Genomic DNA, 16039 nt, shown 5'->3' on the forward strand with positions numbered 1-16039 from the left:
TGTGGCATAGCAATTATACACATCTTTCAGGTGGATAGAAGGGAAGTGTAGCTAGTTTCTGTTGTATTAATGTACTTAATCTTAGACTAGGCAACAACTACCCAGCTGAAAGCAATGGTAATCACTAATGGCACTGTTTAACATCTCCTGGCTGATACAGTCCTCCTATATTGACCTTTTCCTTTATGTTTCCTAATTTTTATTTGTGACGCCAGAAGAACAAGGTCTATAATTGTAATTAAATCAATCTGAGAACGAGTCACACTCCGGCAGCTAAAGAGGAGAAAAATAATGTAATCTTAAACATGAATGGTATTTGCTGGAGCGAAGGGAGGAAGGGAGGGTGTATGTAATTTTTTTTTAAAGGGGAATGTAAAACTTGTCAGGAATTCATTACATACTTCTGTTATTTTTTTTTTTTTTTTTATGACCTTTTTCATAATCTTTTATTTTATGACCTAAAATGGCTGCTGAAACAACCTGTCTTGGGAAATTAGTGCCATATTGAAATCATACATAAATACCTGTTTCCTTCTGCATGCAAAATAGCAGGTTTCAGTCTTTTACTTAAAGCTTTGATAAAGGCATAACAAATGTCAGGAAAAAGCGGCCTTTTTTTTTGTACCCATTATCTGTTGGCACCAGTTCAGAAATGTTAAGGGTCTGCAGTAGGCACACAGGCATCCTCTACAAGCAACATCTACAGTTCTTGGGAGCTATCTGTACAGCCTCTTTCCTGGAACAGGAACCTACAGCTTGCAGGTCTGAAATGCTGCTCACTGGGGACTACTCTGAGCTCCTCAGGCTCCTCAGCCTCTACACATTTTATTCTCCATCCATTTGAGATCCAAGCTTGGATTACCCTTTTGTGAGTGGGCACATAACAGAGCAGTGCTGTCCCCCTCACATTTACATATCAGAGCTTACCATCTCTGAAGCATCTAGAATGAAATATAGGCTCTAAGACCTTTGAGTCAAGGGTCAACTTTTCATCCTATACTTAGAAATGTTTTTTCACTCAGTTTGTCATATATATTAGTTCCCATACATAAGTGAACTCGGTCCTGGTTGCATCCTGAATTTACAATGTTTTGTAATGCAAGTAGTAAAAAATGATAACACTGTCTTAATGATAGGCTGCACCATTTTCATGTTGCAATCTTGAATTGGTTCTTTAAGCTTATACCAAAAAGAAGCTCTAAATGGACACTCAAAAATTCAATGACCACCAAAAGACTAGAAAGGACAAGCTAGCTGCAAAATTGTAACACAAGATCAAAAACTGGTGGAGATATGTGAGATGGGTGTGTTCTTGTACTGATATAAAATGACTCTCAAATCTCTTTATTTCCTCTAGAGCAGTTTAAGATGACAGACATCCTAGAATTGTCATCTGTCTGACTGTTTAGTTGCTAAAACCAAAGTGTTCTAACCAGAACACTATTCAGTATCCAATGAACTGTATTTAGAGTAGAACAAAGGTGAATATTTCAGTAACTGAGAAAATGCAAGATGTCAAACTGTTTTCTGTAAAGAGCCTTAATAATGTTCATTATGGAGATCTGAGGAACTCCAACCTGTATATCACAATGGTTTGTATGGCCAGTGTTTGGTCACTGGTTGGGCTTGCATAGCCATCCACTGAGACTAAAGAGTTACTAGGATTTTGAAATGTAAAAAACTAAGTGATATAATGATCATTCCTTAAACTCACAGTCAGACTAATTTATAGGTATAACCATTTCCACCCTAGTACCAGTATTATTATTCTCATTCTTTCATTGTACATACGATAAGGCAACTTGGCACGGTGCATAGTCATTATACATGATGAGGTAAAAGAAGCTGTTGTGAGGTGCATCGTTGTCTCTCATTTTTTTTGCTGTTGTATTTGGTTTAGTGGAAACACTTACCTAGTTAATCTTTTAATTGAACGTTTCTTCTTTTAATCAACAGTAAAGCATTACTAGGCATTTCTAGTGACAGATAAGTTTTAAATACTGCATAGAAATATCGGTGGGCCCGGAATGTGAGATTGCAACTGACTGTTGAGATAAATACTGCTGTTAATTGATTAAACATTTTAACTTAAATAATAAACCGGTCAAAATTGCAGACACTCTGTAATTAATTCTCAGCAGATCTCTAGTAGCTCATGGTAAGGTTTGACCCTTAAGATTATTTCTCTCTACTTCTCATGGGTGCAAGAGATCCTGAGTGGACTCAGGTCCTACCCTCCAGACTCAGTGTACTGTCCAAGGAGAAGGAGCTCAGGGCTTTTTCTTCAGAAGTCAAGTGGACAGTGGCAAAGGAGACTCTAGCCTCTGAAAATGTAATTGTATGAAGCTCCATGCTTCCATGGCTAAACAGATCCTGATAATTATTTAGAAGTCCCATCCTACTGCAGTTGCATATCCTCAGTGACATCTTGCTATGAACTGGAGTGCAGTAACAACACCTCTTTTTTCTTATCATGTCATTACCTTAAGAAGTACTAACGTGATTGCTTCAACTTTTGAGGCTTCTAGGAAAGACTTCTAGGAAGTCTTCCTAGGACAAAAATGTGCTCTGATAATCCACTGCTGATGCTTCTCTTGTCTGCTATTTTTGCTATCTGAGCTGTCCTCCAGGCCTTTACTTGGAAATACATTTACCTTTTGTACAAGAACAAATTGTATGACATTGTTATTCTTTCTTTTATTTGTTTCGTCTTTATACTCTTCTTTATTTTTGTATTCCAGAAACCCATGCAGAAGACGTAAGGAAAAGTGATTTCTTTCTTACATTAATTAGTAGGTTTTACCCACTGAGGGGACCTTCAAAAGCATTTTGCCTTTAATTAATTCTTCCTGAAAAATTAGAATGCACCAATTAGAAAGTGGTTTTAAAAAGAGCGATAGTCAGTTGTTGAGTTCAGATGTTGTGTTGTGAATTAGTATTTATGTCTTTTAGTTGTTACGGCTTTGTGAGTAAAATTATACACAGAGAGGATAGATACGGATCTGTAGGCACATCTTTTATTGTAAGGATTTTCCATTCTCAGCACTGAAAACATTAATTTTCATTTTAAAAGTTTGTCCTTGCTGGACCTGACTTTCAGTTTGTATAAATCAGACCTTCCTTGGTTTAAGATGGGCCAAAGCACTGTTGTGTTTTGTCAAACCACTGCTTCTCAAAAGACAAATAGTGCCTTAAATCTAACTGTAAAAACAAATTTCAAGCCCTCGTCATTCACTTGAATTATGAAACAGAAAACAGGGAAGGATATTTGTCTCCTAGTGATTAAGGACAAGCAGATTTGCAAGGTGTTGTAAAAGTACTCATCAATCTGTCAGTTATACACCATGATACGCATTAGCAATATAAGAATTATGCGACAAATGTTAGGCAACGGTTTGAAATATTTAATCTTTTTTTAATTGTCTTAAACCTACCTAATATCTCTTGCTTGGAATTTAATAATCTTAAATTCAGTTCAAAGATTATACTGAGCTACCCGGAATAGTAATGCTGTGAGAGGATTGTGAAGCTTTCCACTAAAGGATCCTTGAAGATTTTTAGGAAGGTCATGGTGCTTAGCTAAGAAAAAATAAGAAATGGAAGACAAATGAAATGTTTGCCTGCATTGCAGAGAAGCATAAAATCAGTTCATCGTATGGGAGCAAAAGGTACAGAGATAGTTTTGCAAGTATATTTGTTTTGGCTGATGGTGACAGCTGAGAAATAGTACACGCCAATTTTAAAACCTCCCTGTGGGATCATAATTATTTTATCCTATTTCAAGAAGTAAAGCATGTCCTTTTCGGTTTAAAATATCTCAAGTCAGTAGTATGTATATTTAAATGACTTTCAAGCTGCTTTAGGCTATGCAGGAATGCGTATGATGTGTGTGTATTTGTGTGAGTGAGAGATTTGGAGGGAATTGAAGCCAGTCCCTAACAAATCTCTGCTCTTCTGCTGAGAGCAAATGATGGAAGGATGCACACAGGACTTTGTGTGTCTCATTATGACTTTTGTTCATATTTTTTAAACATGGTGTAATGCAGAAATGTCAAAGTATTAATGCTTCCGTGCAGACATTTTATGATATCTGTACGACAAGGAAGGATACATGATGAGGTATGGTTATTATTGCAGATATCCCGGTATCTTGTACTTCTGGTTTGCAATTGGGCTTGGATGCAGAAGTTAGAGACCAAAGGGATTAAGCAGTAGTCCACACAAAGCTGTAGGAATGATGATGATGGCCAGCTGAAGAGCATCCATTCTTTCCTTCAATCAGTCAGTGCTGCCCTGACCTGCTGGAGGTCACCATTGGTAGTTGGGCACACAAATCTTTACTCTGTGAGAATCTCAGCAGTTTTGAAGGGAAAAACTTTGACAGGTGGGTGAGTCAAAGGCAGTCATATGGTGCAGGTAGTTATTTGGGGTGGAAGCATGGCGAGGTGGTAGCTTGTAGTTATGTGTGTGGTAGGGGGACTCCCGCCTACAGTCTCCCGCTTCTACTGAGCTGGGTAAAATATGGCTCAACATCACAATTTGCGTATAGAAATAATTGGTTTTCAGTGGGTGTAAGTGATAATGATGAAAATCCTTGGATTTGTACTTTCTGTGTTCAAGAATGGTCAACTTCTATCCATAAATTCTACACTAAATTCTGCTCAGATGTGGACAAAGGTCATGTCTCAGAAAAAGATTTAAGCACGTGCTTGGCATCAACCATGTCTAGTCTAAATCATTTCAAGCTATACCTGTGTTTGGGTCCTTTTTGCTGCATTGCAGCCCTCGTGCTCAGTTCACATGTGCAGAAGAGGTTCTTGACTCCTAATGCAGCATAAATTCACACAACTTTTCTCACCATAGTGTTGCTGTTCTGCATAATCTTAGCAGGAAGGACATAAGGTAAGGCATAATGTACTGCAGATGGCTGGGAACACAGAGTTCTGAAGTTGTTTAGATGTGTTAGTAATCTGAATTGCACTTGAGCATTTGCTGACAGCAAAAGAGACAGCAAGGGGAAACGTATACCTTTCTGTGGAAGTTGTAACTTACAGTTCAGTGAATTGTCTATAGAGGATGAAGAGTTAATTTTGAAAGTAAACAATGTGAGTTGACATCACAGTTAAGGGTTCGTTTTCTTGTAGACTGCAGCTTACACAGTGGTGGCTTCTGAAATCTCATGTGAGTTTAGCCTGGAGGTGTAAGATGCTGCAGTAGGTGGCATCACTTTACCTGCTGCTGGTGATGCTGACAGACATGCAATTTTTTCTTAGGAAAGGAGAGCTATGAAGCCCCCTGTGGGGAAAGCACGCCGTTTGTTTAAATCTGGCATAAAAGCAAACTGATGTACAGAAAATATACAAAGATGTAAGTAAGTAAATAGGGAAGGAGTGAGGTAGATAGATCGATAGGCTGATGGATAGATAGACAGACAGACAGACAGACAGACAGACAGATAGATAGATAGATAGATAGATAGATAGATAGATAGATAGATAGATAGATAGATAGATAGATAGACAGATAGATAGATAACTAGGTAGATAGACAGATCAGACCTTAGAAGATATTTGCAGCAGATTTCCAGTACAAAAATGTCATATAGAATCTGAAATTGTAGATAAAGTACTTACAAAATCATCAGTTACAAAGCAACTGGTATCTCTGCCTCTCCTTGGGACATCAGCCTTTGCTGTCACACCAGAACTTCTCCCCATGCATGCTCTCAGGAGTGCCAATAAACAATTTCTGTAATAGTCAATGACTTTTTTCAAACTCCATTCTTCAGTTTGCCCCGGTTTTGTTTGCTTGCTTGTTTTACTGAAAGCTGAGCACTGAACCTATTTTAGTTTTGCTTTTCCTCACAAGGCATAAGACGTTGAGCAAGATTTTTACTAATTGCTATTATATCAGTTTACTAGGAAAAGAGCATTTTTAGGTAAGGCTGTATTACAATGATACATTTTATTGACTGCCAGAAAGAATAGCTGATATCCAGTTAGAGTTCAGCATCGTAAACCACGTCTGTGGACACTTGATAGTAAATACACGCAAATGCTGCTGATGGCAGTCTGAAGCTCATTCCCTGCCATGTACTGCTCTGGAGCAAGCTAAAATAACCACACAGCTCTAGCCAGAGCTGCAAGGATTGGTTTTCATTTTGTGCTGTGGATCACTGCTTGCCACTGTTTGCTTTAATAGTCATTAATTTCCCACAGCAGGATGGCAGGATCCCCAGATTTCATTCCTCTCTTTGTTCTTTGGTGACCTCTTGTAACGTTTCCACTTCATTTTATCTTTAAAATAGATACAGCACTTCTTCCTACTTGAGAGGGTAAAAATGATAGCAGTGAGTGAGTCACCGCATTGTTCCAGGACTGTTAAATAAATAGAGACTGTTCTCACTTCTCACTTTTGTCCACCTATTCTTGGCAGTCATTGCTCTCCTTTTTGTCTTTCTTCCTCCCACCTCTGCCCCATCCCATTTCCACCTGACCCCCAGGCATGCACTATGACAACTGGAAACGTTATCTCCAGTTTCTGCTTCTGCCTTTGTTTATACAGACGCATACCTGATTATTTTAGCAAAGGACTGAGCATTAATTGATATTTGAACAGTTCTGAGCATGTTGATGTTACTCCTGCTGCAGAGTCAAGAGCTCAGAATAGCTAATTGCTCCTGGGATTTGCCAAAGTTAAAAACATAAATAGGACTTCTTTTTTTCTGCATTTTCATTGGAACCGAATTTGCTGAAACAAGGCACAACTGTGTCCTGTAAGGAAGTGATTGCAGAGGGTGGGTTTTGGGAACAAGAGAGGATGAGCTGAACGGTCAGACCAAACTGATACATTTCTTCAAAACTGCCTGCTTCTCATGCAAGATGTGCAAGAACACAACACCAAGCTTTCATATTAGATTTTAATTAGATTTTAAGATATCAAATTCCATAAAAGCCTATTTCAAAGAAAAGGAAAAAAAGACAAAAAGAAAAGGAAAAGGAAAAGGAAAAGAAAAGTAGAAAGTGTTGCAAAGACCCTGAGCAATTAACCAAGGGGCATGTGGCCACATGGTGTTGGTTGGCAGCATCCTGGTTTGCTGCTCTGATCACCTTCAGGGCACAAGGGGCATCTATTTCTGTGGTGGGTCATCTGTGTTCTTGTTTCAAGGGTGGCTCCAGCTGGTCACAGCATGCACATTAACAACAACAGATAAGCTTGCACCTGGGTCATAGCAATCTCCACTATCAGTGCAAGATGAGAGTTGTAAGGATAGACCAGAGCCCTGCTGAAAAAGGCCTGGGTGTATAGGTGGATGGCAAGCTGGACATGAGCCAGCAGTGTGCCCTCACAGCCCAGAAAGCCAACTGTATCCTGGGCTGCATCCAAAGCTGCCTGGCCAGCAAGGCAAGGGAGTGATCCTGCCCCTCTGCTCTGTGTTGGTGAGGCCTTATCTGGGATACTGCATCCAGATGTGGAGTCCTCTGGAGAGACGTGGGGCTGTTGGAGTGCATCCAGAGGAGGGCCAGAAAATTATCCAAGGGATGGAACAGCTCTCCTATGAGGACAAGCTGAGAGAGCTGGGGCTGTTTGGCCTGGAGAAAAGAAGGCTCCAAGGAGACTGAACTTCAGATTGTTATTCCTGTGCATTTCTCCATAACAAAGATCAAATGCATTTACCTGTTCTCTCAGTCTGTATAATTACAGGAGATACTGTATTGCATTTGGAAACTGTGCTGTGCTTTTTCTGCTTCTCTACACATTTAATTATTTCATGCATTTAGTACTTTCATGCATAGTTCTATGTGACAGCTTCCTGTATTTTAGGATTGATGAGCACTGAACTCTTAGGCTGCCCCCCACTATTAACACTTTGTTTCTTCCCAAACTAATCTACTCTTCAGCTCTTCAAGAAACAGAATCTTGCACCCAGAATTTCTTTAAGAGTTTCTCATAAGTGAATCATAGAATCATGTTGTTGGAAGAGACCCTTATGGGCCATCTGGTCCAACTCCCCTGCAATGGGCAGAGACATCTACTCCTCAATCAAAGTGATGGGTGTTCAATCCAGTCTGACTTCAGACATCTCCAAGAATGGGGCATTTCTCTGAGGAACTCATTCCAGTGCCTCACCACCCTTATTGTAAAAAACATCTCCCTTATATGCAATCTAAACCTCCTATTTAGGTCTGAAACTTATTTTCTTGCTTTGAGACATAAGGACCTTGAAGTCCTTAAGCTTAGCATATCAGTCTCCTACTCAGTATAAGTTCTGGGCAGCCTTCACATTACTCATCTTCATTTTACTTCCCACAGAAGCTACAGATATTCTCCATATCTAATTTTACTGCCTTTTTACTCTTAGCTGACTTTGCCTTATGGAACTTTCCTACATCTCTGGCTATTTATCAGCATTGTAATTATAATGACAACTCAACGTAGGAGAAGTGGCCACTAAAATTCAGACTGGGATAGTAATTTCAGGTTTGTTGTCTAGAATTTTAAAGGCCTTTTGCACTCTACTGCTTAATCTTCCAGCTTTTCATTTACACATACAAAACTAGGAAGCCACAATGTCCTGTTCCATTTGTTTCCTGCTATGGGTAATCTCTTACAGTGCATTTATTTCAGTTACCGCGGTATGTCTGGTTTAGATAAGTAATACTTCAACTTTGAAATAATCTCCTGCTCCTATCTGTTCTACTAATTAATTTTGTAATGGAGCCCTGTTTACCTTCTTTAAGAAACACTGAGGTGATCAATCTAGTGGATGTGTTTAGTGGGCCACTGAATTCCTGCATTCAACTTTATAAGGTTTTTAATATTCTTAACAATATGATGTTTTTTGGACTCCAGATTCTAAACCATAAACTATTCCAGTCGTTAACAAAAAAAAAAATGTTGCTTTCCGTATGATGAAAAAGGCATGCAAGAAAAGAAAAGGTCTCTAAGGAGACACTCAAGAAGTGAGAAAATGCTATTTGCTTTATTTGTTAACCTTGAGCAGCAGTACATTTTCAGCTGTGAAAACCAGACAAACATAAATCAGTTCACAGAGCTCAGAAGGCATAAGGTGAAAGTGTCAAGAAAATAGCTGGTGAAAACTGTGAAATTATAGAAAAAGCCTTTGTAGAGAAATATGGCAACTGAAATTTCCAGTGTGTTTGTGTACAGAAAGATAAGCATGGGGTCAGTTGGCGTTAGTTCATCTGGGAAGATTTTTCTTACCTTTTTGGATTTGCTTTGAGTAGGATTTCAGAATCTAATATTCAGTTGCTAACTCAGATGTGGGTTGTCCCATCTAGAAGCAGTCAAGATAAAAGAGTTTTTAATTTCAGGCGAACTATTCTGAAATCTGAAATGAAGGTGAAATCACAACTCAGTTGGCTAAAATCAAACTGAAGTTAATTAATTGTGGCCTGTAGCTTGGCAGTATGAGATGAAATTAGCTTAGTCACGATGATTGGATTATTATTGGATATTGGTGGTAGGCAAATGGTTGGACTAAATGGTTGTTGAGGTCTTTTCCAAGCTCAGTGATTCCATGATTATTAAGGTAACATGAGTTCCTTCATCTGTTTTTGGATCCATGCTTTTTTGATTAGCACTGTCATGACTGTCTATTTTCTGACTGTGGTAAAAAACTTATGGCTCTATGGCCTTCCCTGGGACCAGAAGAGGGAGAAATGTGCATGGGAAAAACAGCAACTCTAATTGCCTTGTCAGTAACAAAGAAACTTTTTCTCCCTTCCCTTCCCTTCCCTTCCCTTCCCTTCCCTTCCCTTCCCTTCCCTTCCCTTCCCTTCCCTTCCCTTCCCTTCCCTTCCCTTCCCTTCCCTTCCCTTCCCTTCCCTTCCCTTCCCTTCCCTTCCCTTCCCTTCGTGCCTTCCTTTTTGCTGTCGCAAGATAAATAGTCACAGCCGAATGAGTCAAGAGGTGCAACAGGCCTTCTAATCTGGTGGCAAACTCAGCAATTAGGCTGATTTAATACTGTAAAAAATCCTGTAAAACCACCCACCCCCTCTAACACTCACTGCAGGCAGTGCTCCTGTGTGTTGGAGGTGAACCACCCTCACTAAAATCTAGGTGTTACCAGCAGTGCTGCAGGGGTGTGACAGTTTGAATTCATAGTACCAGCTTCTGGAAGTAAAAATACCTCTTTACTATTAATACAACACACTTTCAAAGTATGATAAGTTATTGTTAATAAAATCGACATTTACAGTTTTTCATCTTTTTAGAGTATAAAATATACCTCAGTATATTAAGCCTAAGGTTTTCAAAAGACATTTCAGTGTCCTTTGAGTTCTTTGGGATTCTGGATGCTTAAATCCCTCAGGCTCATTTAAAAAATATCATCATGTAATATTTCAGCTCAATTTTCTTTGCACATGATTAAAAGATTCTGTATGCTAGATCCTCAGGAAAAAAAAAAGTGGGAAAAGGACCATTTGTATAATTTTACCAATTCAAGGCAAATAAATGAGTTAGAATTTCAAAATGAGACTCTATTTTATTTACGTTCTTTTCTTGACAGCCACATGAAACTTTAAATGCTCCAAAGGAAAACAAGATGAAGTGACAGAGGTTTAAGATGTCTGTGAAAACAGCGTGTCTGCAATTCTGAAGAACCTGACTCATTTCTGAATGGCTAGGTTCATTTTTGATAGCATACTGCAGTGCAGGTAGGCTGCGTTTAGATAGCAAGCCACCTTAGAAATCCCTTCAAGGTACAGCAAGTTCTATAAGTGTTTGTTCTTAACACCGGTAGATAAGAGGCCAAATCTATGGTTTGCTGGGGCACACGTACCCATTAATTTCAAGTAAGCAAGCTGATAACATATTTGGACTACACGTGTATTTTTGTAGTAACAGGAACACATCATTTTCCATATTGCACAGCTTCAAAAACATATGATAGCCTTATATTGGAGGTTTCCTGAAGTAGCCTATGACAGCTGTGCCATAAGATAACATAGAGAAAATGCTTTTCATCTCATCATGGTTGTTGGAGATAGGCCCTGCAGAGCAGACTGTGTGTGTCCATGTCATGCAGTACTTGGCTCAGGGCCTCCTGTGTCCTCTCTGTGTTCTCTGAGCTCCCAGGGCCTGGTGCTCATAAATGCACCGAGGTCTTCAGCTCAGTGAGAACACTGTGCAGCTCAGTACTGAGCAGTTCCACAGGTACTGGCTATCATGCAAGGACCCAGAATGCCTTGATTGGTTCTGTGCATCTTCGCTATGTTACCATGACAGTAACATCCTCAGAACACGGTTTTCTTAACAATGTTTTCTTGTTCTAAATACTTAAGAGTCTAGAAAGTGGATCTGGACCCATGTTTTTCCACTTGTGAATAAACAAGTGGACTGGCTTGATTAGGGACTGAGGAGCCATTTTCTCTGCTTTCTTTCACCCCTTGACTCGAACAATTTTCAGGGCAATAGCTCAGCTTCAGTTTCCCATTCCCCCTTCTTTCTAATCTGGTGAGGAACTGATAATTTTTCTGAAAGGGCTAATAAAACCGTTAAGCCGATGATTGAGTTTTGCATGGAAATTTCTGGTTTAATTCTTTGCAACTGCCTATATGTAACGGAAGCTCAGCAGATTATCATCCTGGTAGCATTCAAGAGCATGGAAGTGATTGTTCCCCTGTAGCCAGCACTGGTGAGGCCACATCTTGAGTACTATGTCCAGTTTTGGGCCCCTCACTGCAAGAAAGACATTGAGGCCCTGGGGCATGTTCAAAGAAGGTCAGAAAAGCTGGTGAGGTGACTAGTGGGGCCGGGGGATTTCACAAAACCCACGCCTCCGGAGAAGGGAAACGGGACCCCGAAATAATTAGGAAAAAAAACGCGGCAACGATCTGAGTAGAAACAAACTAATTTTACTAAATATGGTATCGGAATGCAAAATAATTAGAGCTGAAGCCAATAATCAGGTATAATGACAGAGTATCTGAAAGCTATAGGCCTTACAGTAATTGAGCAGTCAGGACAAGCAGCAGTGAAAGAAAAGCGGCGAAGAGCAAAGCCGAAGGGAAGCAAGGGAGAGTCAGATGACCCAACACCATCTTATATGTGTTCCCCCTGTGCAGGGATGATATCAGCACAGCAGTCTTCTGGGGAACATAGTTTCTTTTCTTTGCTGTGTGGACCTGGGGCATTATCGCTTTACTCCCCAGTAGACTACATGATGTGATGATGTGGAATACTGATGATCATAAAACCATGACACATTAGGAAATACTACTTCTCTGAAGGAGTGGTCAGAGAGTGGAATGGGCTGCCCAGGGAGGTGGTGGAGTCACCCTTGGCAGGTGTTCAAGGAACATTTGGATGTTGTGTTGAAGGACATGGTTCAGTGAGAACCATTGGTGATGGGTGGATGGTTGGACTGGATGATCTTGTAGGTCTTTTCCAACCTTGGTGATTCGGTGATTCTGTAATTCTGTGATCAAAAACCAGCAAGATTTCTGATCTTTGCTCTTTTCAGGACTTTTTCTAGCTCAAAGTGCTTTCCTTCTCCATCATTTTGTTGGTAAGAAGCCACACAGATTTGTCATTTTTCTTCTCTGAAGGCAGTGGTGTGTCTCAGGGTTGTGCTGCTGTCTTTTTTTTACTGCTGAGCATAACCTAACAAAACCAAAAGTCTCTTTTATTAGCAGCAGATGTCAAGCAGTCCTGTCAAAATGGCAGGGTTTATTTGATAGTGATAGTTTTGATACCATACCTACCTGGAATAAATCTGGCTTTTTGTTAAGCATCCAGAAGTGTTATTTGCATGCTGGAGAAATGTGATTTGCTGAGAGTGGATGATGACATTTTAATGGGTACCCTGAAATCAACCAGTGGCAGATCTGGGCATGTTTGAAATGTTTATATTTAGAGCATTAAATAGCTAATAATTAGTAAGCGTTGATGGGGAAGAAAGAAGTAAAAGGCTTGGATACAAAGTTATTCTTTTTGGAAATGGTGTGTGATGTTGTGGGGTTGGCTGGCATTGCAGAATCCCTGTGCCATTGCAAATTAAAATGGTTTTGAAGTTGTTCAAGTCAACCATTCCATATTCATCTTCTGTGTCAGAAAAAGGCTTTTAATGTGACAATCAGCTTACTGGGACATTATTAAATCATTTAATCCAGTTGTTTGCTGAGTTCCATGCCCTGATCTCTTATAACCATGGAAGATTATGTATACATCAGAGAAACAATTTTTTGGTGAGCATGTTTGTTTTGCTCGTAGAGCTTATAATGCTCATGTTGTGCTTCTACCTTCACTTCCACTTAATCCAAAGAGTTCATTTGAGTAATTTGTTTCTACATGGGTGGCCTTTCAGGTGAGTCTTTCAGGTCCTTCCTGAGCACCCTGCATGCTCCCTCCTCCCCCAGGTAGATCTGCAGCCTTCCTCCACTCCTCACCTCTGTGCCCTGAACACGCTTCTTCACATGTGTGGCTCTGTAGGAGAAAAGTGGCTTTAGTAGGATTGTTCACACAAAGCTGCGCCTGTTTTTAAGTATCTGTTGAACCATGAAAGTGCAGATTCAGGTAACAAAATTCTGAGTCCATCTCGGTGATCTCTATGGGGCTCATGCCTGTAATAGCAGAAGTTGTGAGGCAGTGTTCACAGGGCACTAAAAATGAGGGCTGTGGAGCAGTGCCTAGCCCAAGGCCAAGCCTCCCCTGAGCCTTCCTCATGTCCCTTTTCTCTCCGGACTCAAGATCTGTCAAATGCATTTCTGCTTTCTTTGTGCTGGTTTACATGCTTTAGCAAATAAAACATGGTTGTATCAGCACAGTGTATCCGTTTTTGGCTTCTGTTTGACATTTCCACTTGCAAAATTGCTACAGCTGGAGTTGTGAGCAAATGATTTCTTTATTATTCATAAGCAGCAGGTGCTGCAACAGCCTTTTGGCTAGAGTTGTACTCTCTTGGTCCATAGTTTCTATATATTTGATTAGATGGTGTCGTGCTGCTCAGATGGGATGCTAGTACTTCAATAAACGTATTTTGTTACACAATCGGCTATATAGTGCATTATCATTATTATTTCCGTAAATCACTTTTAGTTGACAGCTTTCTGTTGCCACTTGGGATTTTTCCAGCAATAATTTGCATCTTTTTTTGGTATGGCGTCTTAAAAATATTTGGAAGTTAATATAGCGTGGACTTGATTGTATAATAACTGGTGCCCTTGTGGTTTTGCTGGAGCACATCAAGCAGCTATCCAAGCAGGACTGACATATTTATCTTGATTCATATATCATTTATGTCTTCTTCAAGAAATCTTCCCAAGATCCAGTATAGCAGTTTTAGCACCAAAATCAGGTGCCTGTCCCCAGCAGGATGGTGGAGTGCAGTGCATCTCCTTGCATGGTGGAAGGGTCAAATGATGTTTCTGTGAAGGGTGGCCCCTAGCACACATGTGGGGCACTTCCTTCTATCTTGCCAGTCAGCCCAGCATGTGTCCAAATTGCATCCTACTCTAGGGAACCTGCCTTAGCGGAAGGTGGGCCTAGATGATCTCCAGAGGTCCTTTCCAACCACTATGTTCTGTTAATTCCCACTCCTCTAAGAAAGTGAGTTGCTTCTGCCAGAGCCTCTACTGAGGGCTTGGCACTCACATTCATTTGCAATTCTGCTAGAGGAAATGTTGGCTTGTAGTGCTGTAGTACTGCTTCAGCTCTGCAGAAAGGGCCAGTGCAGAGGCAAGTTGAGCCAGAAAGCCATTCATCCTTTCTGATCTATAGAACATCTAGGGGAAGAGGAATCTGAAAAGAAGCCTGGGTCGGACTCAGCTACTGCTTATTTCTGGCCTGGATGCGACCACCTCACATGGCCCCTGTAGGCTAAAGGCAAACCAACTTCAGCTGTGGCTCCAGCTGACCTTCATACTGAGTAAGGGGCTTGTTTTACAGTGGAGTTGCCTTGCAGAAAGGACAACAACTATAGCCTGCTCTACCTAGCCCAGCTGTGCTTTCCTTGTTACTTAACAGAGTTGCTCAAGCAGTTTTCTTCTGTGCTCAGAGAAGGAATTTTCCACTATCTCTAAAATTTTTCACTAAATAAAAGGTAAACAAAAAGCACGTTTGTATGGATAGATATTTACTGTACGGATAACAGAGCACTCAGTGCATCTGACAGATACACGCAGATGGCTGTCCATATGGGGACAAGCCTATAGCAGGCACTGGCAGCATGTCATTGCAGGCAGAGGAGCAGCTGCTGTTTTGGCTGGTGGCAGGCAGGGCAGGTCCCACCTTTGAGCTCACTGCTATCTGGAAGAATCAGCTCGGCCTTTGCTTTGATTTAAAAAACAAAGGTTGGGCTCAGTTTCATACACTGTACTAGTTTCATTTGCAGGCTGCGTTGCTCAGAGTTGTTAGAACTGTAGCATGGAGGAGAATGGGTGATGCACATTTAATTGCTGGCTTAAAGTGAGAATAACCTCCTGAACTGAGCATGGAAGAGAAAAGTAATGGACCAAGAGGTGCATCCAAGGATGATGTTAATAGGACTGCTTCCATTTACATGGTGTATTGTACCCAGAGCAGGGTAATGAAAAATATGAAGAATACAGTTTTGAAAGTCATTTTGTCCCCATCCTTCAGACAAAGGCACCTGGATGGTCAGGAGATGAGCAGGCAGGCATTGGTGTGCTGAGCCTTGTGTCTTCCTGTTCTGCATGCTCTGCTTGTGTGAAGCACAGCTCTGAACTCACCACCTTCATGCTAGCAGTCCAGCTTGGGATGGGCACCAGGCTGTCCTTAGCTAGTCGGCTTAGATGTTCCCTGTGACTTTTTGTGATGAGCTCTGGATCTGAAGGTGGTGACAGTTCTTAAGACCTGCATGTATTGTCATCCTGAAACATGCAACCTGTTTGAAGGAAATTATTAAACGAAAAATACCTTTGTCTTGCAGGTGCTGTTTCAGAAGCTGTCTAAGGAGAAAGCAGGTAAGACACAGCATTACTTCTTCAGTGTTACTTGTGACTCATGCAGTTGTATGCATTGATGGAGAACCTACAAGAATTGCTGATATCCA

The 16039-nt window shown here is 40.6% G+C and overlaps 1 protein-coding gene across 1 annotated transcript in view; it reads left to right on the top strand.

Annotated features, from left to right (window-relative positions):
* Positions 1 to 16039, top strand: part of STARD13 (StAR related lipid transfer domain containing 13) — a 281949-nt gene that overhangs the window by 104176 nt on the left and 161734 nt on the right. The window contains exon 5 of the mRNA XM_072361572.1: positions 15917 to 15950. Within this exon, the coding sequence (XP_072217673.1) occupies positions 15917 to 15950 (34 nt within the window). The remainder of the gene's footprint in view (positions 1 to 15916; positions 15951 to 16039) is intronic.

This window comes from Excalfactoria chinensis, chromosome 1, assembly GCF_039878825.1.
Source record: "Excalfactoria chinensis isolate bCotChi1 chromosome 1, bCotChi1.hap2, whole genome shotgun sequence".
NCBI classification, from domain to species: Eukaryota; Metazoa; Chordata; class Aves; order Galliformes; family Phasianidae; genus Excalfactoria; species Excalfactoria chinensis.